General features: G+C 33.8%; 1 protein-coding gene across 5 annotated transcripts in view; it reads right to left on the bottom strand.

Annotated features, from left to right (window-relative positions):
- Positions 1-978: 978 nt before the first annotated feature.
- LOC114341469 (helix-loop-helix protein 13) overlaps positions 979-25590 on the bottom strand; it is a 170860-nt gene continuing 146248 nt past the window's right edge. For all 5 annotated transcript variants that reach the window (XM_050658183.1, XM_050658185.1, XM_050658184.1 and 2 more), the window contains exon 5: positions 979-1217. In XM_050658183.1, the coding sequence (XP_050514140.1) occupies positions 1111-1217 (107 nt within the window). In that variant the 3' untranslated portion in view covers positions 979-1110. The remainder of the gene's footprint in view (positions 1218-25590) is intronic.

Consider the following 25590-nt stretch of genomic DNA (forward strand, 5'->3'; position numbering starts at 1 on the left):
ATAAAAAATGTATTTGCTAGTTGGAAATTTAGGTTAAATTAAAATTGCTTATTGCTCAAAAAAAGCTTTATGTGCATAAGTTACATCAAATAAAGAAAAACGGCGCAAGAAGCCTGCGAGATGTTTTGATGGTTTGCCTGGGCCTAATAGTGATGCGACTGATAATATGAGCCCCATGCAATATTTCGCAGTGAAATATTTAATATTGTCATATATTGTATAATAAGCAATTTAACCAGAAGATTTAAAGCGACAAATAAAATTCAGTCGCTATTTAACATTTTATGGACATTCCGAGATTAAAATGACGATAATAAGAAAAAAAAAATTATAGATTGCGTGAGTTTTATAAAGCGAAGACATTAGTGAAGAACTGACAGATGAAATTTTTCATTTGAGAACGATATACAAGGATAATATTCGTGAATCTCAACTTTCTCCAATAGATTTTCTTAATAAAATTAAACATCTCACATTGGAATCATTATTATTGCTTAACGTCGTTAATGTGAAGAATATTTTGCACATTAACGGTGACAGTCGCAGAAGCGGAAAGATCCTTTAGTTGTCTTTCTCGCATAAAAAATGCTATGAGATCTACAATGAAACAGAATCGGTTAAATGGCCTAACAACTTTGTGCATTGAGAATGATTTAGTAAAATCATGCGATTTTTCGAAAATTATAGACATCTTTACCAATCAGAAAACTCAAAAAGCACCTGTATATTTTTACTATTATAATCAAAATTTAATAAAAGTTACATTTGAAATGTTTCTTATTATTTATTATTGATAATTTTGTTTCTATAAAAATTAAAAAAAATTTTTCGCTCTTCACTTTTTGCTGGGGGCCCGCTCTTCACTTCTTACCGGGACCCGCTCATTCCTCTCGGCGGCCCTGTCTCTAATCAACAGTGATGTGTGATGTATATAATGAGTATGTCATTACAATAGTAAAACATATGAAAAAGAAATGGTACATTGAGCATTTTTTTATTAAAACAAAACAAATATTGCACATAATTTGAAATCTAGCAGTATTTTATACACAGTATTTTATGTTTATATACATAATTAAATCGTTATTTTTCTCAGGTTAGCGTCTCTATTCATTGATTGTTTTCCGAAGTAAGTGCTAGAGACGTCAAAGCACTTCGTCTTCCAGGCGTGACTCCCAAATTTTCCCAATTAATCCAAGACAAACGGGCAGTTAAATCTAAAAAAAAAACGTTATAAATTTGTAAATAAAAACGGTCAAACATCAGTTTCCTGCATTTTCATAAAATATATTTACCAGTTTTGATTAAATGTTATTTACTTATTATTTAATAAATTTAAATTAAAGAATTCTTTATAAATAACACTTAAATTCTCTATGAAAAAATATTTTTTTAAAACGAATAGCAATTAATCAAAGAGCGTTTACATCATATTCAATTTAATCTACCACAATGTGTAAACACCCTATATATTCTTATGTTTTAGAAGCTGTTTAACAAGCCCATCTATTCTTTTTCTTTAAGTGTCATCTCCCAATCGGAGGTTGAATATTATCATCACTATCTTTACTCTATCTACCGCTGCTCTGAAGAGTTCTATAGAACTCATGTGTAGACACGTGTTTCTAGGTTTACCCGTTATCAAAGAGGATTTCCAAAAAGACTGGTTGAACCAAAACGAACCGACTGGTCGGTAAATGTATTTAAATATTATACCGGTGTATGGTTAGAACGACCTATAACGGGGAAAGATGAAATGAGTGTCGATAACGATTCAAGTAAACTGTTTACCCAGGTGTAAAAGTACCATCGGGCGAAGCTTAGGAAAATATTCCACCAACGCATCTCAGTTTACCCGTCTGAACCGCCATCATTGTGTACCCTAATACCGAGTATAGTGTAAAACAAAATAAAAATAGACGTTTTCATTTTGATTCAATTTGAGTCTCTTGCCATCCCCTGACACGTGATTCTAGGTTTACCCGTTATCAAAGAGGCTTTACAAGAAGACTGTACACAATCATAGCGATTCCGACGGGTAAACTGAGATGCGTTGGTGGAATATTTTTGTAAGCATCGAACGGTGGTATTTTTATACCTGGGTAAACAGTTTACTTGAACCGTTATCGACACTCATTTCATCTTTCCCCGTTAGATGTCGTTCTAACCATACTCCGGTATAATATTTAAATATATTTACCGACCAGTTGGTTCGTTTTGGTTCAACTTAGTCTTCTTGCAAAGCTCCTTTGATAACGGGCAAACCTAGAAACACGTGTCAGGGGATGGCAAGATACTCTAATTAAATCAAAACGAAACCGTCTTTTTTTATTTTGTTATACACTACACTCGGTATTAGAGTAGGTACACAATAATAGCGGTTCTGACGGGTAAACTGAGATGCCTTGGTGGAATATTGTCCTATGCATTGCCCGATGATATTTCTATACCTGGGTCAACAGTTTTATCAACACTCATTTAATGGACTATGTGCCTTAAATGTAATAGTAAATATTTGTAGTGACGGTTACCGATAATTTTTTTCTGGATCAAAGATACGTTTCAATTGAACAAGCCTAGTGCATTAAACAGTAATGGACACATAATACATCCCTGCCTAACTCCTCTCCTAATTTCAATTTCTCGTTACTTAGTTACGAACCACATAATGGTATAATTTATGCCCGCGCGGGCATAAAGTATATGTCTCCAAAGCATGCCAGTAGTACGGTCTCATTTACGCATTCAGTATTATTTTCCGCCATCCATTGTTGAAATTTAGCCTATTCCTTGTCGTACGTTTCTTTGGATGTTTTCGGTAACAGATTCTCAGTCGCTTTTTTAGGTTTTTTTAACTATTTCTTCAAAAATATCGAATTTATTTTGCCTTCTGACTTTTTTGACAATGTCACATAGAAAAACTTTGTTTACGTTAATAACAAATTGCTAACCAACATCACTCTCCTAGCAACGGTACTAAACACCTGCTGCGATACAATATTACTTCTAATTAATATAAAACTTTAATTGATGCAATGAACTGGTATGATATAAAGTTTTATATGCACCACGTATATTATTAGATGTCGCCCTCGGGCGACATATAAACTCTCAGGCCAGAGGCCCTCGAGTTTATAAGCTTGTCGCCCTTAGGATATAAACATATATTTAATGCCCTTGATACACAAATAACTATTTTGTATTGCAAACTATATCTAAATCAATTTTTCAGTCATCTGATATCATGTTTCCTAGTTGTTACTTTTTCAGTTGTCTGTACATACATAATTTTTAATTGGATTATCATCATAAGTATCCGTCCCTTTTTGTTTTATCATTTCTCTACTTTTCTTGGTATGTATTAATTTTAATTTATAGTCATATCTCATTCATCTTTACTTTTGAATCTGCTTCAACTTCATGCGTTGATGGAATAATTTAAATATTCAATTTCGATATTCAATCAACGTTTCATGTCATATACAGGGTGATTCATTAAGGATGTCCAATCTCTGAGTTGTAGATTCTAGACCTCAAAATATTAAGATTTAACCCAAATCACTTATATAAAATGTGCCTCGTTACTGAGTTACAGGGTGTTCTATTTAAAAATTTAATAACCATTTTTACCCAGTACTTTAAAACTATTTGACATATCCTTGTCATACTTTGCAGAAAGTGTAGTTGCCGTACACCCTACTAAATTATGATAAATAAACGTTTCTGGCTACTACCAGAGGCGTAAGACAGGGGACAGTGCATGGTTTACCCTTCCCAAATTCTACGCCACTGGCGAAATTGCTATTTTAGCACAATATTTCGATTTTCCAATACTTTCTATGTAAATAATTATACTCTTCATTTGTAACGTTAAGGTCATTAGTTTTCGAGATATTTGAAGTTGAAAATGAAACTTTACAGTTATTTTGATTTATGTATTGTGCCCCTTCATTTTTAACTTCAAATATCTCGAAAACTAATGATTTTATGGATACGAATGAATGAGTATTATTTACATAGAAAGTATAGGAGAATCTAAAAATTATGCTGAAATGGCAATTCCATCAGTGGCGTAGAATTTAGGAAGGTTCAACCATTCATTTTCCCCTGTACGCCTCTGGTAATAGCCAGAAACGTTTATTTAACATAAATTAGTAAGGTGTGCAGTACCTTCACTTTTTGGCAAGTATGATACGGCAATTTCAAATACTTTTAAAGTACTGGGTACAAATCATTTTTAAATTTTTAAATCAAACATCCCTATTACATAAATATTAAATATTTGTATTCAGTATTTTAAAAGTATTTGACATATCCTTATCATACTTAGCAGACAGTGTAGATACTGTACAACCTACTAAAATATGTTAAATAAAACTTTCTGGCTAGTACCAGAGTCGTACAACAGGGGAAAGTGAATGGTTGACCCTTCCCACATTCTACGCCACTAGCGGAATTACCATTTTATTGAAATTTTTCGATTCTCCAATAATTTCCGTACCGATAAAATAATTAGTTTTCGAGATATTTAAAGTTAAAAATGAAGGAGCACAATACATTAATCAAAATAGCTATGCCGTTTCATTTTCAACTTCAAATATCTCGAAAACGAATGACTTTAACGTTACGAATGAAGAGTATACTACTTACCTAGAAAGTATTGGAAAATCGAAATATTGTGCTAAAATAGCAATTTCGCCAGTGGCGTAGAATTTGGGAAGGGTAAACCATGCACTGTCCCCTGTCGTACGCCTCTGGTAGTAGCCAGAAAAATTTATTTATCATAATTTAGTAGGATGTACAGTGCCTATATTTTCTGCCAAGCATGACAAGGATATGTCAAATAGTTTTAAAGCCCTGGGTAAAAATAGTTATTAAATTTTTAAATAAAACACCCTGTAACTCAGTAACGAGCCATATTTTATTTAAATGATTTAGGTTAAATCTTAATATTTTGAGGTCTAGAATCTACATCTCAAAGACTGGACATTCTTAATGAATCACCCTGTATAGTGCAGTCACTGAAGGTGGATAATGAGCTATTACCTCCAGTTTCGTTGAACCTCCATCGATTTTCATGAAAATTGGTGAGTAGTTAGAGGATATCTCAAGGAACAACATGTTGCCAACTTGTGCTTTTACTCTGGGGGTGGATGCGACCCCTTCTTGGGGTAAAAATTATTTTATTAAAAATAACCCCATAAGTTAATGAAAAAAATCAGTACTTTTTTAATTAATAAAGATCAAAGATATAAATTTTTCGTGAATAGAGCATGTTTTAAAGCGGTTTTTTCTAAATACCTCAAAAACTGTAAGTTTTTATGAAAAAGTTATTATTACCAAAATTGAAGATAATAAAAAATCGAATAAATTTCTTGCTTAACAAAGCTTCTTAATATTAATTCCAAGTGAGGTATACGTAATTGAATGTATATTTCTGTCGGCAAGTACTCAAATCTATGTATTCAAGCTTTAATAACGGGAAAACAATGCATTTTATAGCATATACTTATCAAACACTTCTTAAAGTACTCAAAAATATCTATCAAAGGAGCTCCTGACGAAGATGATAGAATTAAAATGTATGCTCTAAAAATTTTTCAAAATTTATGCTCCAAAAAAAATTTAAAGCACTCATGGGAGTGCCGAAACAAGTGGAAACTTCTTATAGTATATAAATTACAAGCTCAATGCTTTTCCACATCCAAAAAGAAGTGCTATACCTATGTATATTAAATAAGCGTTGCGTACGTTCTATGCTATTTATACATACACATAATACACAGGGTGTAACAAAAATACAGGTCATAAATTTAATCACACATTGTGGGACCAAAAATAGTTCGATTAAACCTAACTTACCTTAGTTCAAATGTGCACATAAAAAAAGTTACAGCCCTTTGAAGTTACAAAATAAAAATCAATTTTTTTCAATATATCGAAATCTGTTAGAGATATTTTATTGAAAATGGACATGCAGCATTCTTATGGAAGTAGTATCTGAAAAAAAAATTATAGTGAAATTTAGACACCCCATAAAAATTTTATGGGGTTTTGCTCCCTTGAGCCCCCCAAACTTTTGTGTACGTTCCAATTTAATTATTATTGTAGTACCATTAGTTAAACACAACGTTTTAAAAACTTTTTTGCCTCTTACTGCTTTTTCGAAAAGTCGAGATTTAACAGAGATATTTTGAATATTTGTTAAATCCACCACATATTTGTATATGGTTAAGTATTGTCCTTTTCATGATCATTTTTCAGTGCGTAACAAATGATAGGAAAAAGGGTAAGTCCGTGATAATACACATTTATGACATTTATTCTAACATGACATTTTTGTTAAATCTGACAGTTGTCACATTTTATTTTCAATTTGGAATAAAAACCAATCAAATGTGTTTCTTGCATTTATAAAATGGTATTTTCTTTGATTTGTATAGTCTTGTAAATTATACAGATTATATTTGTAATATTATTATCTAATTAAAAAAATTATTTTTTTATTATGGCGCCATCTATCGACAACTTAAATAACTAGAATAAATGTTATAAAAATGTCACCGACGAAATGTAATCACCGACGTGTCTTTTTTTCTGTCACATACAATTTAATGCGTTAGAAAGAAATCGAAAAAGTGTGACGCACTGAAAGATGATCATGAAAAATACGTACGATTATGGAGACTTGGTAATAATATGAAAATTTATTTATGATTTACATTTTTAGGTATATTTTGAACCATATTAAAAAAGAAGCCATATCTCGATAAAAGGTGCCTTATCAAAAAAATACAAAGACGCAAAAAAGTTTTAAAAACACTGTGTTTAACTAATGGTATCGCAGTAATAGTTTAATTAGAACGTACAAAAACATTTGGGGGGTTTAAAGGAACAAAACCCCCATAAAATTTTTATGTAAACATATTAAAAAAGAAGCCGCAACTCGATAAAAACTGCCTTATAGAAAAAATGCTAAGAGCCAAAAAAGTTTTAAAAACATTTAATTCAACCAATGGTACCACAATAATATTTTAATTGGAACGTATACAAAAGTTTGGGGGGTTTAAGGGAACAAAACCCCCATAAAATTTTTATGGGGTGAACAAATTTCACTATAATTTTTTTGTAAGATGTTCCTGCCATAAGAATGCCACATCTCCATTTTAAATAAAAAATCTCTAATAGTTTTCGATATATTGAAAAAAAATCGATTTTCATTTCGTAATTTCAAAGGGCTGTAACTTTTTTTATGTGCATATTTGAACTAAGGTAAGTTAGGTTCATTCGAACTATTTTGGTCCCAGAATATGTGATTTAATTTATGACCTGTATTTTTGTTACACCCTGTATATTATGTACGTACGAAATTTATTTCGCCAAAGTGATGACGGTCGCAAACTCAATAATTTTTTCCTATCTAAAAAGTGCAAAATGTCCCTACAGAAGTTTTTACTTTAAAAATATATTTCGCCAACCAATGACGGTCGCTAATTTAATACTTTTTCCCCATCTAAAAAGTGTACAACGTCCCTAAGAAGTTTTCATTTGAAAAATATATTTCGGCGAAGCGATGACGGTCGCTAATACAACACTTATTCCTCATCTAAAAAGCGTATAACGTCCCTAAAAAAGTTTTCGCTTCAAAAATTTATTTCGTCGAAGCAATGACGGTCGATAATTCAATAATTTTTCTCCATCTAAAAAGGGCACAACGTACCTAAAGAAGTTTTCACTTCAAAAATTTATTTCGTCGAAGCAATAACGGTCGCTAATTCAATACCTCTTTTCCATCCAAAAAGTGCACAACGTCCCTAAGGAAGTTTTCATTTGAAAAATTTATTTCGCCGAAGCGATGACGGTCGCTAATTCAACACTTTTTCTACATCTAAAAAGTGTATATCGTCCCTAAAAAAGGTTTAGCTTCAAAAATTTATTTCGTCGAAGCAATGACGGTCGCGATGACGGTCGATAATTCAATATTTTTCTGCATCTAAAAAGGGCACAACGTCCATAAAGAAGATTTCACTTCAAAAATTTATTTCGTCGAAACAATGCGGTCGCTAATTTAATACTTTTTTCCCATCGAAAAAGTGCAAAACCTCCCTAAAGAAGTTTTCACTTCAAAAATTTATTTCGCCGAAGCGATGACGTTCGCTAATTCAACACTTTTTCCCCATCTTAAAAGTGCACAACGTCCCTAAAAAAGTTTTCACTTCAAAAATTTATTTCGTCGAACAAATACCGGTCGCTAATTTAATACTTTTTCCCCATCTAAAAACTGCACAACGTCCCTAAAAAACTTTTCACTTCAAAAATTTATTTCGCTAAAGTGATGACGGTCGCTAGTTCAATACTTTTTCCCCATCTAAAAAGTGCACAACGTCATTAAAGGAGTGTTCACTTCAAAAATGTATTTCGTAGAAGCAATAACGGTTGCGATGAAGGTCGCTAATTTAATACTTTTTCCCCATTTAAAAAGACCAAAACGTCCCTAAAGAAGTTTTCACTTCACAAAATTATTTCGTCGAAGCAATGACGGTCGCGATGACGGTCGCTCAAAAATTTATTTCGCAGAAGCAATGGCGGTTGCTAATTCAACACTTTTTCCCCATCTAAAAAGTGCACAACGTCCCTAAAAAAGTTTTCACTTCAAAAATTTATTTCGTCGAACAAATACCGGTCGCTAATTTATTACTTTTTCCCCATCTAAAAACTGCACAACGTCCCTAAAGAACTTTTCACTTCAAAAATTTATTTCGCTGAAGTGATGAAGTCAAACAGCGACAACTTGCATAAATGGAAAATCAACAGAAATATGCAAAATACAAAGAGGCGTCAGACAGGGTTGTATACTGTCCCCACTGTTGTTCAATTTGTATTCAGATAGAATATTTAAGGAAGCGCTGCATAATTTGGAATGGGGTGTGAAGGTTAATGGAATTCTGATAAATACAATCAGATATGCAGACGATACAGTTATTTTAAGTGATGATATGAATGGATTACAACACCTTTTAAATGCCATTGACAGAGTGGGAAGAGAGTTTGGCCTAAATATAAACTGTTCAAAAACAAAGTACATGGTATTTAGCCGTTTGGCCCATCAAGATTCACGGTTATATGTTGATGGTCATATGATTCAAAGAGTACCCAGTTTTAAATATCTTGGTTGCCATATTACTGAACAACTAGATCCAGATAAAGAGATAAAATGTAGAATCGAGATAGCCCGCACGACATTTTTAAAAATGAGGTCATTCTTCTGTAATGATACCTTGCAACTTCAACTTCGAAAGCGCATGATTAAATGCTACATTTGGTCAGTCCTCTTGTATGGTGTCGAAGCATGGACATTAAAAATATCCACCATTAACCGTTTGGAGGCCTTTGAAATGTGGCTGCACAGACGTATTCTAAAAATACCATGGACGGCTATGCTGACAAATGTGGCAGTCCTTAAGAGAGCAAATGCTACCCGTGAGCTGCTTGATAACATCAAATATAGAAAGATGGCCTATTTTGGACACGTAGTAAGGGGAGACCGGTATAATATTCTTCAACTTATTATGATGGGTAAAATCGAAGGACGCAGAGGAATTGGTAGAAAGCAGGCCTCTTGGTTGAAGAATATCCGGGAGTGGACAGGAATAAAGAAAGCAGAACACCTATTTAGAATAGCTCGAGACAGAGACAGTTTCGCCATGTTAATCGCCAACGTCAAGGGGACTTGATAGGGCACGTTAAGAAGAAGAAGAAGATGACGGTCGCTAATTCAATACTTTTTCCCCATCTAAAAAGTGCACCACGTCGTTAAAGAAGTGTTCACTTCAAAAATGTATTTCGTCGAAGCAATGACGGTTGCGATGACGGTCGCTAATTCAATACTTTTTCCCCATCTAAAAAGACCAAAACGTCCCTATAGAAGTTTTCACTTCAATAATATTAGTATTAATATACGTACATTATAATAATACACGTACAAAATTTATTTCGTCGAAGCGATGACGGTCGCGATGACGGTCGTGAAATCAATCTTTTTTCCGCATCCCAAAATAGATTTTACATTTATTTTAAATTTAAATCTTCTTCTTCATGTGCCATCTCCGCGACGGAGGTTGGCAATAATCATGGCTATTCTGATCTTAGATGCTGCTGCTCTAAATAGTTCGGTTGATGTGCATCCGTACCATTCTCTCAAGTTACGCAACCACGAGATTCGTCTCCTTCCTACACTTCTCTTGCCCTGGATTTTCCTCTGTATAATCAACTGAAGTATGTTGTATCTCTCATTACGCATAACATGCTCCAGGTACTGCAGCTTTCGTGTCTTGATGGTTTCCAATATTTCCAGTCTTTTGTTGACTCTTCTCATGACTTCGTTGTTTGTTATATGCTCGGTCCATGATATCTTCAGGATTCTTCTATACACCCACAGTTCAAATGCTTCCAACTTTTTAGTAGTCGATGCGTTAAGTGTCCATGCTTCTATCCCGTAAAGCAGAGTCGAGAAAATATAACACCTTGCCAGCCGAACTCTCAAGTCTAATTTCAGTTCTCTTGCACAAAGTACCTTTCTCATTTTATTGAAGTTTGTTCTTGCTTTCTCTATTCGAACTTTGATTTCTTTGAAGTAATCATTTGTGTTATTAATTATTGTGCCAAGATAGTTGTAGTTTTCTACTTGTTCTAAAGTTTTACCTTTAATTGTCAGGCTTTCATCATTATTTTGGGTTTTTGATATCCTCATAAATTTAGTTTTCTTGATGTTTATTGATAATCCATATTCTTCTCCATACTCAACTATCTTGTTCATTAGCTGTTAAAGGTCTTTAAGGTTGTCCGCTATTATGATAGTATCGTCCGCATATCTAATGTTGTTAATTGGCGTTCCATTTACCTTTATTCCTGCAGTTTCTCCCTCAAGAGCGCTTTTCTTCAGAGTATGCATTGAATAGTAGTGGTGATAATACACACCCCTGTCGCACTCCTCTTTAATTTCGAACTCTTCTGATGTGTGTTCGTTAATGCGTATGTGTGCTTGCTGTTTATAATATAGATTTGTTATAATTCGAAGGTCATTGTATTGTAATTGTTTTGCTTTGAGGACGTCCATTAGCTGTTTGTGGCGGACTTTATCGAAAGCCTTGTTGTAATCTATGAAACAGACGTACATATCCTGGTTCACGTCCAAGCATCTCTGGATTAGTACGTTGAATGTAAAGAGAGCTTCACGGGTACCTACGCCTCTACGGAATCCAAATTGGGTTTCTTCAATATCCATATCAAGTGTTTGGTAAATGCGTTTATGAATGATCTTTAAAAACATTTTAAGTGTGTGAGACATCAGGCTTATGGTGCGGTGGTCGGTGCATTCTCTAGCATTTTTCTTTTTTGGGAGACAAATAAATGTTGAGGTCAACCATTCGTTGGGTATGTCACCCGACTGATAAATTTTATTAAAGAGCTTTAAGAGGACATCTATGTACTTATTTTCTATTATTTTAAGGATATCGATAGGCAGTTGATCTGGCCCCGGGCTTTTTCCGTTACTGGTGTTTTTTAGTGCATACAATATTTCTTCCTTTGTAATTTCTACACTTGTTTCTCTGTTTTCGAAAGATATGTCTTGTAGGTTTCCTCTTTCGTCGTCGAAAAGCTCTTCCATATATTCTTTCCATCGTTTTAGCTTTTCGTCAGTCGCTATAGTAGTGTTTCCATTTTTGTCTAAAAGAGTTGTGTTGTGGTTTCTTTTTTGCAGCCCGGCCATTTCTTTAACCTTTTATGCAGGTTGAATAGATCGTATTTGTTCTGAAGATCTTCTATCTCTTTACATTTTTCCTCATAGTAAGTTTGTTTGTCTCTCTTATCTTTTTTCTGATTTCATTGTTAATTATTTTGTAATTGTGATTGTCTTTGTTCTTGGCTTGTCTTCGTTGGTCCATCATGCCGAGTATCTCGTCGGTCATTCAGTTGTCTCTCTTTCTTATCGGTTCTTTTAATATCTCTTCGCATGGAACAAGTAGGCAATTTTTTAGTGTTTCCCATTGATGGTTTATCTCGTAGGTGTTAGTATCTAATTTATCAAGGTTTTCGTATATTTTCTGTTGAAGTTTGTTTTTTATATCAACTTCTTTCAAATGATGAAAGGGTTGCCAATGCGAGTCCATTATACAATTGGATATGGTAATTGAGTCAATACTCGCAATCTTTAGTTTGTATTTTTATTAGTTGTTACATAATCGTGGGGCAACCGGTTTCGAGTCTTACAATATATGACTCATCATCAGGCCCAGTACAAAAAAGTCTTCTCAATACAAACTACAAGCTAAAAAACACAAAACGAGAGACATGTACACATATATATACAAAACATAAAAACAACTTTGTCTTGGTTTTAATCACACACCATGAAGCCAAGCAACTGTGTAGTATTGAACTCAACCTTCCATAGTATGTAAAGATGAGACTTATTGTCATTGGGAGCGACCAATCTGATGAAAATTGCTTGGTATATAATTTTAATATATATACTACCATCATTCCTCAACTAGTTAAGGGATGATGGAGTTCTGACAAGATAGTATGCGATCAAAAGACATAATATAAAGTTATTAGTAATTAGTATGTACTTACATAACAGCCATTGAAACTGTTCCACAGCTAAAGATGTACATGCAGTCACCAGCTCCCATAAGGATAGTTGATCGATCAAACAACCTTTAGTCTCTTATATTGTAAGTTGTGTTCAATGTGGAACTTGGAAAAGCAAAATTCTTATGTTCCCAAAGATGTGTGTTTTATATCCTTCACAGTTGTTTTTTGTCAAGCTTAGGCGTTGTTTTTATATGTTTTATGTTTAGTAAATTTAAAAAATATTATATTTTAAAATATATAATTATATTTTAAAAATTACCATATCCAATTGTACAACTTCTTTCAGTTTTCTAACATCTATATTTGGAGTTCTTTGGGGTTTTCTAATACGTTTAAGCTTAAGCGTAACATTAGCGATTAGTGGGTTATGGTCTGATGTGACATCTGCTCATAGATATGTTTTAACGGATTTGATGGTGTTACGATATCTCTCTTTAATCAGTATATAATCGATTTGGTTTCTTACCACTTTTTCCGGTTTATCTGCTGGTGAGCGCCATGTATATAACCATCTCAAAGGTAATTTAAAAAACGTGTTTGTGATTATTAGATTTTGTTCTTGGCAGAATTGTATTAGACGATCACCTCTATCGTTACGTTCCCCTAGTCCTTGATCTCCCATTATTGTTCCAGCACTTCCCTTGCCGACTTTTGCATTAAAATCGCCCATAACTACCGTGATTTCCCTGCTCTTTGTCATTTTCAGTGCATCTTCAATTTGTTGGTAGAATGTTTCTACTTCATCTTCTGTTGCATCCGTCGTTGGTGCATATACTTGGATCAAATTTAGTTTCGTGTGTGATGTCCTTATTTGTAGTAGCATCACTCTTTCTGAGATTGGGACAAAACCCTCTATTGACTTGTTGACCTCTGTATCGACAATAATTGCTACTCCACGTCTATGTTGGTTGTCAGTGTTTCCCGAGTAATATAATGTACCGGATTTGGTCGAAAGGCATCCTGATTTAGGCCACCATGTTTCGCTTACTCCTAGTATACTTATATTTAGTCTTCTCATTTCTTGAAGGATGTTATGCATTTTACCCGGCTGATACATGCTTTTGACATTCCACGTACCTATCTTTGCTTTCGTTAATTTTAATTTGTCTTGTTTCGGTGTTTGACAAGGGTTTCGCCGGTTAACGACCTGGGAGTCCTTGTCTGTTCCTCCCCTGCCGGATCTTGGGCTCCGATTCCCATGATCAGTTTCTTTTTTTCTTTTAGTACTCATTGCCATGATAATTGTACTAGAGATATCCAATTGGATCTTTAATACAGTGGTTTCTCCTTGCCTTCTGTATACTTATGCCGTTGATCATTTACTTGATTCATTCGCCTTCGGTGCCAATTTCTTAGCACCAGGACAAAAGAGTGCCCTTCCACTTACCAACTCATCCGCCGAAGCCGTTGGTCAGTAAGTGTGGGATTGCTTATACCAAGTCAAGTCAAGTCAAGTCAAATTTATTCATCACATGCGACATTGTACAAAGTACATGTATGAGACAAGTCAAAGTTACAGACATACAAAAGTATATAAATTAATAAATATGACAAAACATACTTAAAAGTTATTTTTATAATATGGCTCTAGCTCACAAATATATTGATGTACACACCTCCGAAAGTTTGGCTGATGTAAATTCATTCGTATATCTATTGGCAATTTGTTAAAGAAACTTATGGCTGCATAATGTGTGCTACCTTCCAACAAAACAGAACGATGTTGTGGAAGCATAAAGTGATTGTCTCTGAATCTTGTTAAATAAACATGGTTAAATTGAAATTTATTGAATTCATAAATTTTGCAATGTAAATACATTATACACGAAAATATATACAGACCAGGAATAGTAAGAATATTGTTTTATCTAAAGATGCCTCTACAAGAATCTCTAAATTTCATTTTATAAATTATCCTAATAGCTCTTTTCTGAAGTACGAATATCTGCTCTAATTCAGAGGTACAACCCCAGACTTCAATGCCATATTTGGCTATTGAGTAAAACTGGGCAAAGTATACTGTTTTTAATATTGATATATTAAAGAGACGTGAAAGAATTCTCAATGCATAACATGCGCTACTTAATCTGGATTTCAAATTAGAAATGTGGTTTGACCATTTAAAATTACTGTCTAACAGGACCCCCAGCAACTTCGTGCAGTCTGTTTTATCTATTGCTGCTTGTATAGTGGCTTGATGGTTTAAATTAAATACCGGCAATCGCTCGGTGGAGTTTTCGCCATATCTGGCTACCCTCACTTAGTTTAGCCTGCAGACCAATGCAGTTGCCCGGGGTGTGGCACGTGGAGCCATAAGTGAGAGTTAGTTGTCTTATGAGGACCAGTTATCAAGAACCATCTCCCGTCTATGACGCTCGATGTGGTCGTTCCATTGGCGGCTCGTGATTTTTACAATAAGGGAGGCTATACCTAACTGTAAAATATCTAGACAAATTTGCACTAGCAAAAAAATGCGCCAAAAAATGTAATTTAAGGCCCCATCTTTTGACCATTTTTTATTTACATTTCATAATATCATCCTAATTCATAATTTCATGATATCATTTTAAAAATAGTTAGTCTAATAGTAAAAGTTTAATACCAAAGTTTGTGTCGTTTATTTGTTAACAATTCCATCTATTTGTAAATAGATACCTATGCATATCAAAATAAATACAGATTTGAAGTTTTGCAGTCCATACATAATGAAACTTCAAATTTTGTAAGATACCTACTCAACTGAATTTTTTTAATTCTAAACGCGGCCTACTGCGAATTCAAAAACACGATAAATTACCGATATTTTGCTTAGAGTTAGAGATATCGGAAAAAATTATTTGAGCAAGTTGTTCCAAATATTATTATAACCCCAAATACCAAATTTCATAACAAAATTCGCACTTTTAGATTTTTTATTATTTTTAGCCAGGACCCTAAAATTCGTTGTCCCGAGACGCACCCAACCACCCAACGGAGCTGAGAATCTACTCTGCCTCCCTTGGTATATCTCCGGGCAGCGTGTGATGGCGCCGTAGATGCCACTGTTAGGAGACCGGGCCTCCTTACACGCCTGCTGCGCTGCACGGAGCATTAGCAAGGGAGAATGCTGGGCTTCTCGGCTCCGTTCGTGCATCTCGGGATAACCCAGGGTCCTGCCTACAATAATAATGTAATAAAACTGAGACGCGATCATGCGTTCTAATGCTAATGCGTAATGCTCCGTACGTATGGATAAATTAGTGATAATATGGAATTTACACGTTGTATAATAGTGAGAGTAATTGTTGTTTTCGCGATTCATGATAAACAAAACATTATAGAGTGTGTAAAAAATTTATGGGGAGGCTGAGCCTCCCTTGCCTCCTCTGACGAGCCGCCACTGGGTCGTTCCGATAAAAGGTGCTACCTGTATAACACAACTTTGCACCCCTAAATTTAAATACTTTTATACAATTTATGTATACATACTCATAATATAGATACGTACAAAATTTATTTCGCCGAAGAGATGACGGTCGCGAAATAAATCATTTTTCCCCATCCTAAAATAGGTTTTACATTTATTTTAAATTTAAATACTTCTATACAATTTATATATACATATATACATATATATATATATATATATATATATATATATATATATATATATATATATATATATATATATATATATATATATATATATATATATATATATAAAATAAAAATTTTTTTTTTTTTTTTTTTTAAATAAAAATTTTTTTTAAAATTTTTTTTTTTTTTTTTTTTTTAAAATTTTTTTAAAATATATATTTATATATATATATATATATATATATGTATGTATACATATATACATATATATACATATATATACATATATGTATATATATACATATATACATATATATATATATATATATATATATATATATATATATATATATATATATATATATATATATATATATATATATATATATATATATATATATATATATATATATATATATATATATATATATATATATATATATGCAAAAAGAATAAAGCTTCTAGCAAAGCTTGCTATTGCTTTTATGAATTAAAACGCCATAATACATGGCATTGGAGCACAAATTCGTCAAAACTTCCGTGATTTAACTGGTACCAATAGACTGATATATCGATATTTCAAGGTCTCCCTCTCATGACGAATTTGTGCTCCAATGCCATGTATTATGGCGTTTTAATTCATAAAAGCAATAGCAAGCTTTGCTAGAAGCTTTATTCTTTTTGCACATTCCGATAGCTCAGAGGATAGGAGACGGTATTATTAAATCGTCTTCGTTCCCTGCCATCAAAAGAGATGGCGCCTCTGTAAGCTGCCACTAGAGTGGCGAAATTTTTGGAGACGTTCAGAGAAACTTCCGTGATTTAATTTGTAGTACCAGCTCGACTGACTGATGAGAGGGAGACCTTGAAATATCGATATATCAGTCTATTGGTACCAGTTAAATCACGGAAGTTTTGACGAATTTGTGCTCCAATGCCATGTATTATGGCGTTTTAATTCATATATATATATATATATATATATATATATATATATATATATATATATATACATACATACACATATTATACCCATATATGAACAAAGTTTATTTCGCCGACGCGATGACGGTCGCTATGATGGTCGCGAAATCAATCCTTTTTCCCCATCCTAAAATAGGTTTTACATTTATTTTAAATTTAAATGCCTCTACACAATTTATATATACATACACATAATATATAGCATAATCGATGACGGTCGCAATGACGGTCGCGATGACGGTCGCGATGACGATCGCAATGACGGTCGCCAATTCAATGCTTTTTTCCCTATCCAAAAATCGCATAACGTCCCTAAAGATGAAGGTCGCGAATTCAATGCTTTTTCCCCTATCCAAAAATCGCATAACGTCCCTAAAGAAGTTTTCACTTCAAAAATGATTTTAGAATAACTCCTTAAATTTTTATAATATCATATTCGTCTAAAAATCATTTGAAAGGTAATTTCTAGCCTTATAAAATCTTTTAAATTTAATTTTTATTATTTCCTTAATTTTTTTAAATATAAAATGTAATAGGGCTGTTACATGGTTCACCCAGTAAAATTTAGGCTTAAAACGTTTCTATCTCGGTTATTATTTATCCTACAAGAATAATAGAAAAAGTAAAATATTTGCTAAAGAAAAAACTTAAATTTAGTACCGTATCGTTTTTTACACTAATCGAGTATTTTTGGAGTTTTTATCAAAAGAAAATGAAATTTACGAAAATTTGAAAAATCTGATTTAAACCGGTCAACATTTTTGAGATTATTACTTATGCTAAAATAAAGAAAGCCTTTACGGATCACTATACATTTTCATTTTTTTTTTTTGATATGGCGTACCTATGTTTTATTTTTCACATTTTACTAAAAAATTTGAATAGTTTCTCATATTTTCATCATAACTGGCTTAATTTTGATGCTATCATCTTCGTCTGAAGCTCATTTGATATGTACTCCTAAGTAGTTTGACAGTGACGCACAATACCCCTACATGCGACACTATACATATATAGGTACACGAAATTTTCGATTTTCTAAATCTGACTTAACTGAAAATTGGGCCAAATCCCATCTTAAAATTTAGAAAAAGACTCGTCCATCCATATGTCGCCTCTCCATTTTGGTCCAAGGGTGTGGATTTTACGGCCTTCCCATTTAGGGCCTGTTTTTCGTTCTCGTCCCCAAAACTCCCAAAAATTTAAGTCCGACCTTTGCGGCTTCTGATAGAACTGATCATTACCTTTCCTACGCATGTTTAATTTTGAAAATCGGTTATACCATTCAAAAGTTACCGATCTCAGAAATATGACTCAATTTTTATCTAAAAAGGGGAAATGTTTGTGGATATGTATTTATGTATATGTATGTATGTATGTGGAAAAGTTACACCGATCTGAATTTTTTTCTGTTTCAAGAGGGTGTCAGGGCCGATTCAGAACCGGTGTAATTTTTGACTTCTGACTACTTATAAGCCAGCTGTAGGGCTAGGTAGATACAAAATGGCATATTTTTGGGCGTATATATATCTTATGTTCTAGGAGAGACAGGAAAACCGCAAATACACCAAATCAATAGGGTTGAGTTAAGCTTTCAAATGGTGCCCAAGCGATCTAGCTCAAACACAGACACGGCTCAGTATAGCCGAAAAACTGAAAAATTAAACTTTGAAAATTTTGGTTTTTCGAAAATTAGAAGAGTATAAAGAAGTTTTCTGGAAAATTTTAGATCAAAATGTTTTATAGAAAAAAAAAAATAGTGCAACTTTTATTATCGACATGAGAAATCCACAATATAACGGTTATTTTTCGAGATACTGATTATGGGTGGTGAATGGCTAATTTTGGTCTTAGATTATGTTTTTGACAGTGCTGAAAATGAAAATGAAATTTATTTTAAATTTTAGGTGGGGGAATATTGTCAAAATCGCAATTTTACCATAAAAATAAAATAAGTGAAATCACGTTTTTTTGCGTTTAGCTGGCCACAACTCTGGTCCATTTTAACATTTTTTTCTAAGGTTTGTACACTGTATGTTGCTCACATTTTTGAAGACAACGGTATCTGTTTTAAGATTTTAGTCTTATTATAGTAAAAGTTATGAATTTTTTAAAGTACAAGGTGCAGCTTCGTGAATTGCAAAGTTTAATTGCAAAAGTTGAGTGGCAAAATTTAAAATTTATCTTATTAATTACGTTTATGTTAAAACATAGAGTACAAAGAAGTTTTCTGGAAAGTTTTAGTTACAAATGTTTAACAGAAAAAAAATGGCGCAACTTTTAATATAGACGTTATACATCCCCAAAATAACCCCGATTTTTCGAGATAATGACCATGGGCGGTGAATGCTAATTTTGATATTATTTTATGTTTTTGATGGTGCTGACAATGAAAAAGAGGTTTATTTTGAATTTTATGTGAGGCAACGTTGTCAAAATCGCAAATTTAACCTAAAAACGAAAAAAAAGTGAAGTCACGAATTTTTACGTTTAACTCGCTACAACTCTGTTCCATTTTAATATTTTTTTTCTAAAAGTTCTACAGCGTATATTTCTCATCTTTTTGCAGACTATGAAATCAACTGTAGTCTTTCAGTCTTTTCTTCATAAAAGATATGAATTTTTAAAAATCAATGGTGAAGATTCGTGAATTGCAAACTTAAATGCAAAAATTAAGTGACAAAATTTATCTAGTTGATTCCGTTTATGTTAAACCATAGAGTTCAAAGAAGTTTTATGGGGAGTTTTAGGTCTAAATGTGCTATAAAAATAATATGGTGCAACTTTTAATTTTAAGAAAAACGTGGTGTAATTTTTTTTTATTTTTAGGGTAAAATTGCGGTTTTGACAATGTTCTCCCACCTAAAATTCAAAATAAACTTAATTTTCTTTTTCAGCAACATCAAAAACATAAAGTTAGACCAAAATTAGCCATTCACCATCAATGATCAGTGTCTCGAAAAATTAGCGTTATATTGGGGATTTATAACGTAGATGTTAAAAGTTACACCATTTGTTTTGTATAAAACATTTTGATCCAGAACTTTCCGGAAAACTTCTTTGTACTCATGTTTTATTTCTGAATTTGATATAAAATCTATATTTCACATTTTGTCAGTCAAATTTTGCGATTAAACTTTGCTATTCACGAATCTGCACCTTGTACTTTAAAAGATTCATAACTTTTACTAGAATAAGAGTAAAAGCTTAAAGCAGAAACCATTGTCTTCAAAAAAGTGAGCGATATAGGTATAGTGTACAAACTTTAGAAAAAAATATTAAAACGGACCAGAGTTGTAGCGAGCTAAACGCAAGATTTCATTTTTTTTATTTTTAGGGTACAATTGCAATTTTGATAATATTTCCCCACCTAAAATTTAAAATAAATTTCATTTTCGTTTTCATCACGGTCAAAAACATAATCTAAGACCAAAATTATCCATTTACTACCCATGGTCGGTATCTCGAAAAATAAGCGTTATATTGAGGATTTCTAATGTCGACATTAAAAGTTGCACTATTTTTTTCCCTAAAGCATTTTGATCTAGAACTTGCCAGAAAACTTCTTTGTACTCTCTATTTTAACATACACGTGATTAAGAAGCTAAATTTTAAACTTCGTCACACAACTTTTGCGATTAAACTTTCTAATGCACAAATACGCACCTTTCCTTTGAAAAATTCATAACATTTCTCAGGATAAGAATAAAAGCTTGAAGCAGGTACCGTTATCTTCAAAAATGTTGGAGCTATATACTGTAAAAATTTCAGAAAAATATTAAAATGGAGCAGAGTTGTAGCGAGGTAAACGCAAAAAAACATTATTTTTTTTTATTTTTGGGGGAAAATGGCGATTTTGACAATGTTCCCCCATATTAAATTCAAAATAAACGTCATTTTCGTTTTCAGTTCCATCAAAAACATACTGGCCTAAAATTGGTCATTCACCTCTCCGTGGTCAGTATCTAGAGAAATAAGCGTTTTTTTTTGGGGTGTTCCGCTTGTTTGCTCTGGACCCTTTTTCTTCGTTGAAGGACTGTAAAAAGCCAACGAGGGTTTTCAGCACTTTTCGTGATGTCCTATCTTTTTTGCAAAATAGTTTCTGCTGTAGGAAATTCACAATAACGAAAGATGGTTTGATAGTTGCTTTATTTCAGCGCATTCCACAGCACTAAGCGAACAAAGATTCCACAAAAAATATATTTTTTCTGGTTGAAATTATTTGATTGATATGATGTTTAATTTTCTGACTGTTGTTATGGGTTACCGATTCCAAAAACTACTCGTCCCCCGTGAAATAATAGGTGCGTTCGCGGGAGCCTGTCGAGGACTAGTCGGAGACAAATTAGCAGCAAAACGCATGCGCACTTTAAAATGATATAATTAATATCGTTAATAGATAAATATACAAGGTATATTTTAATATTACAATTTAATAATTAGTTATTAATATTGATTAAAAGTAAATATACCTTGTTTATGTATCTATTAACGATATTATTTATATTGAATGAGGTTAACTGTACCCGCGAACGCACCTATTATACATCCTTGTTTTATTTAAATTTATATTGACAATTTAAAATGTTTTATACAAATTAGGATTGAACATACCGCCGCCCCTGAAGTTATCTAGGGACACACTTCAATAAAGACAGGTAGAGACTAATTACTTAAAAACCGGCTCGCCGGTGACTTCTGCTGTGACTTGCAGAATTACAATGACTTATTATACAATACTTATACATACCTAAATACTACATACACGAAAGAAAATTTAAAATTAGTTGTTTCGGTTACAAAAAAAAATAGAAAACGACTGTTTATTGTTCATCAGGTAACGGGCACAGTTTAGTAATGCTACGTTTGATAGTTCCATTTGGGGTAGAGACGCTCACGACGCGCACAAGTCCTTCTTTGCCTGGATGGAGAGCACTTATACGTCCACGGGACCATTGATACGGAGGAAGACCATCATCTTTCAGGAGCACCATCTGTCCTTGTAGGTTGGTAGTCTCTTTGCTCTATCTCCACTTCTCTCGTTGCTGCAGAGTATGCAAGTATTCATTTTTTCACCTCGACCAAAAGTGCTGCATCATGCGCTGCAAGAGCTCAAATCGGGTGAGCAGGTTGATCGGAAAATCTTCATAATCTGTAGCAGGAACCATGTTAAGCGGATAACCAATGAGAAAATTTCCCGGAGTCAGCACTTCCATATCATTGGGATCGTTCCTCATAGGAAGCAGGTGTCTAAAATTTAATACACCTTCAATCTGTACTAAAAGAGTATACAATTCCTCATAGGATAAAGGATTGGCATTGTTCTTAATACGGTACAAGTGAGTTTTTATTGATTTTATGGTACTCTCCCATAGCCCCCCAAAAGTGTGGAGATCTGGCAGGAATGAAATGCCATGTTATTTTATTTTCTTGAGAAAAATCTCGGATGGCATTTGTTTTTAAAACATTATATACCTTGCAGCTCATTGTTAGCTCCAGTGAAATTTGTACCATTATCTGAATACAAATCGGTGCATAGACCTCGTCTCGCAACAAAACGTCTTAAGATGCTCAAGAAGCATTCCGAAGTTAATTCACTAGCTAATTCAATGTGAATCGCTTTAGTAGTTAAGCAAACGAATACGCAAATATATGCCTTAGTAAATCGACGATTTCGAAATTTCGATTCCTTAAGTTTGAATGGTCCAGCGTAGTCGACGCCAGAGCGCGCAAAGGGATGAGAGATATTGACTCGAGAGGCAGGTAAATCCCCCATTAAATTGTCCATGTGTTGATGATTGCTTCTAAAACATGGAATACATTTACAAAGAACATTTATGACCACATTTCTACCGTTTAATGGCCAAAAGGATTGTCTGACGAAGGATAGCGTCGCCTGGGCTCCAGGATGAAAGTTTCTCTTATGCTCATAAAATATAATTAATTCTGTCAGAGGATGCTTATGTGGAAGTAAAACCGGATGTTTTACTGAGAATTGGATAGAAGCGGGTCTTAAGCGACCTCCCACCCTGATTATGTTTAGGTCGTCAAGGAATACGTTCAGAGAGCTTAATTTTCTGGAAGGTTTGACTTTACCATGAGACTTTAATTGGTGAATATCCCCAGAAAAGCTTTCTCTCTGAACGTGTCTAACAAGATGATGTGTGCTTTGGACCATCTCCGTTAAGGTGAGATCTCCAATTATCCGGAATTCCCTTGAAGTCTTGGCGTTTTGGATAAATCGAAAACAATAGGCCAGAACGTTCCGAAGTTTAGTATAACTAGAATATCTATTAACTAGTGAGGATATTAAGATTGAAGGAGATACTTGAGATGATAAAACAATAGATTTTGGATTAAGTTCCATTAAATCTGGATCAGGAGTATGAGTTGTAGAGTTCAATATGTGATTGTTTGAGGGCCAGGTATCCTGAGATTGCAACAAAAATGAAGGTCCATGTCACCATAAATTAAATTCATGCAATTCGGACGGACTAGCTCCTCTAGGAATTATGTCGGCAGGATTTAAATTGGAGGGTATATGATGCCACTCATCTATTTTTGTCAATTGCTGGATTTCGGATACACGATTGCATACGAATGTTTTCAAAGTGCGAGGTTCAAGACCCAACCAGCATAGAACAATTGTGGAGTCGTTATAAAAAACATTTTTAAGAAAGTAAGTTCTAAAGATTCGATTACGTTTTTAGTTAGGCGAGCAAGAGTAAGTGCTCCACACAATTCCAGTCTAGGTAGTGAAATAGCCTTTAACGGAGCAACACGGTATTTAGCGCATAGTAAATTGCTGAGTATACGACCGTGTATATCAATAGATCGTACATATATGCAAGCTCCATATGCATTTATTGAACTATCAGAAAAGCCATGTAGCTCAATGTAAATGGGATTTTTCGTGGTGACTTGACGGGATATATTAAAAGAATTAACGAGAGTGAAGTTGTCTATAAACGATTTCCAGATCTTATAGAGTTCGACAGGAATAGGATCATCCCAGTTAAGTCGCTGAATCCATAATTTTTGCATTAGAACCTTTGTTTGAACGATCATGGGCCCAAGGCAACCTAGAAGATCAAAAAGAGAAGCTATGGTTGATAGGATTGTCTTTTTTGTAATAATGGATGGATTTACTGTTATCCTATTCTTCTTTGTGATCGTCTACATTTATATCTGATAGCAGGGCCGTACTGTTTGATGAAAATTGTCTTAGATTGAAGCCATAGGAACTTAATATTGAAGTTAAATTTCGGCGAAGAGCAATCAAGCCTTGTTCAGTTGAAGCACCTGTGACCACATCATCGACATACCTATCTAGGTTGAGCTTACGACTTTCTTCAGGAAATGTAGCCGAAGAATGTATAGAAATTTCCTTTAAGCATCTAGTAGCTAAATATGATGAGCTTGCCAAGCCGTATGTCACGGTGTTTAACTGATAGATGGTAATTTCCTGGGAAGGATCATTTCGCCATATCACGCGTTGAAGGTTACGCTGTGCTAGTTCGACCAATACTTGTCGATACATTTTGGCAATGTCACCGGTAAATACGAAGTTGTGCTGTCTGAATCGTAGCAATATAGAAAAAAAGATCGCTTTGAACAAGAGGGCCCACCTTGAGTGTATGATTTAGTGATATGTCGGTAGAAGTGGGACACGAGGCATCAAAAACGATACGAGTTTTAGTGGTAAGACTATCATTCTTTTCGACAGCATGATGAGGCAAATAATGCGAAGGAGAAGAATCAGGTTCGACATCCGAAATTTTAGACATGTGTCCAAGCTCAATGTACTGTGACAAATTCGCAATACGCTTGTTTTAGAATGGGATTTTTCTGAAGCTTTCTTTAGATTGATAGAAATCGTTTAAAAGCTATGTCATAGTCATAAGATTTGCCTAGTTGTGCAATTTGAGGTTTAAGAGGAAGACTCACTTGAAAACGTCCAGTGTCGTCGCGAATTGTGGTAGATTGAAAATGGACTTCACATTCTTCTTCTTCCTTAGTTTATTTAGAAGGAATCGTAATATAATTCTCTTCAATTTTCCAGAATTTTTTTATACTGGCCTGAAGAGGATTGGCCGATAAAAGAAAGCAAGAGCTGGGACCAGAATGGTAGCAATAAGCCTGTGAAGGAATTGGGCCACTAACTACCCACCCCAATTTCGTTTGGTGTAAAATTGGTTGACCTTTATTACCCTTTATTTGTCCAGAACCCATGAGATTAAAAAATAAACCTGCACCAATGAGTAGGTGTACTTCAGAAGGATCATAGAACTGAGGATCAGCTAATGTGATATTATTGGATATATTAATATAAGAAGGGTTGATTGAATGCTGTGGTGTAAGATCGGTTATTTG

The sequence above is a fragment of the Diabrotica virgifera genome, chromosome 8, assembly GCF_917563875.1.
Source record: "Diabrotica virgifera virgifera chromosome 8, PGI_DIABVI_V3a".
Classification (NCBI taxonomy): Eukaryota; Metazoa; Arthropoda; class Insecta; order Coleoptera; family Chrysomelidae; genus Diabrotica; species Diabrotica virgifera.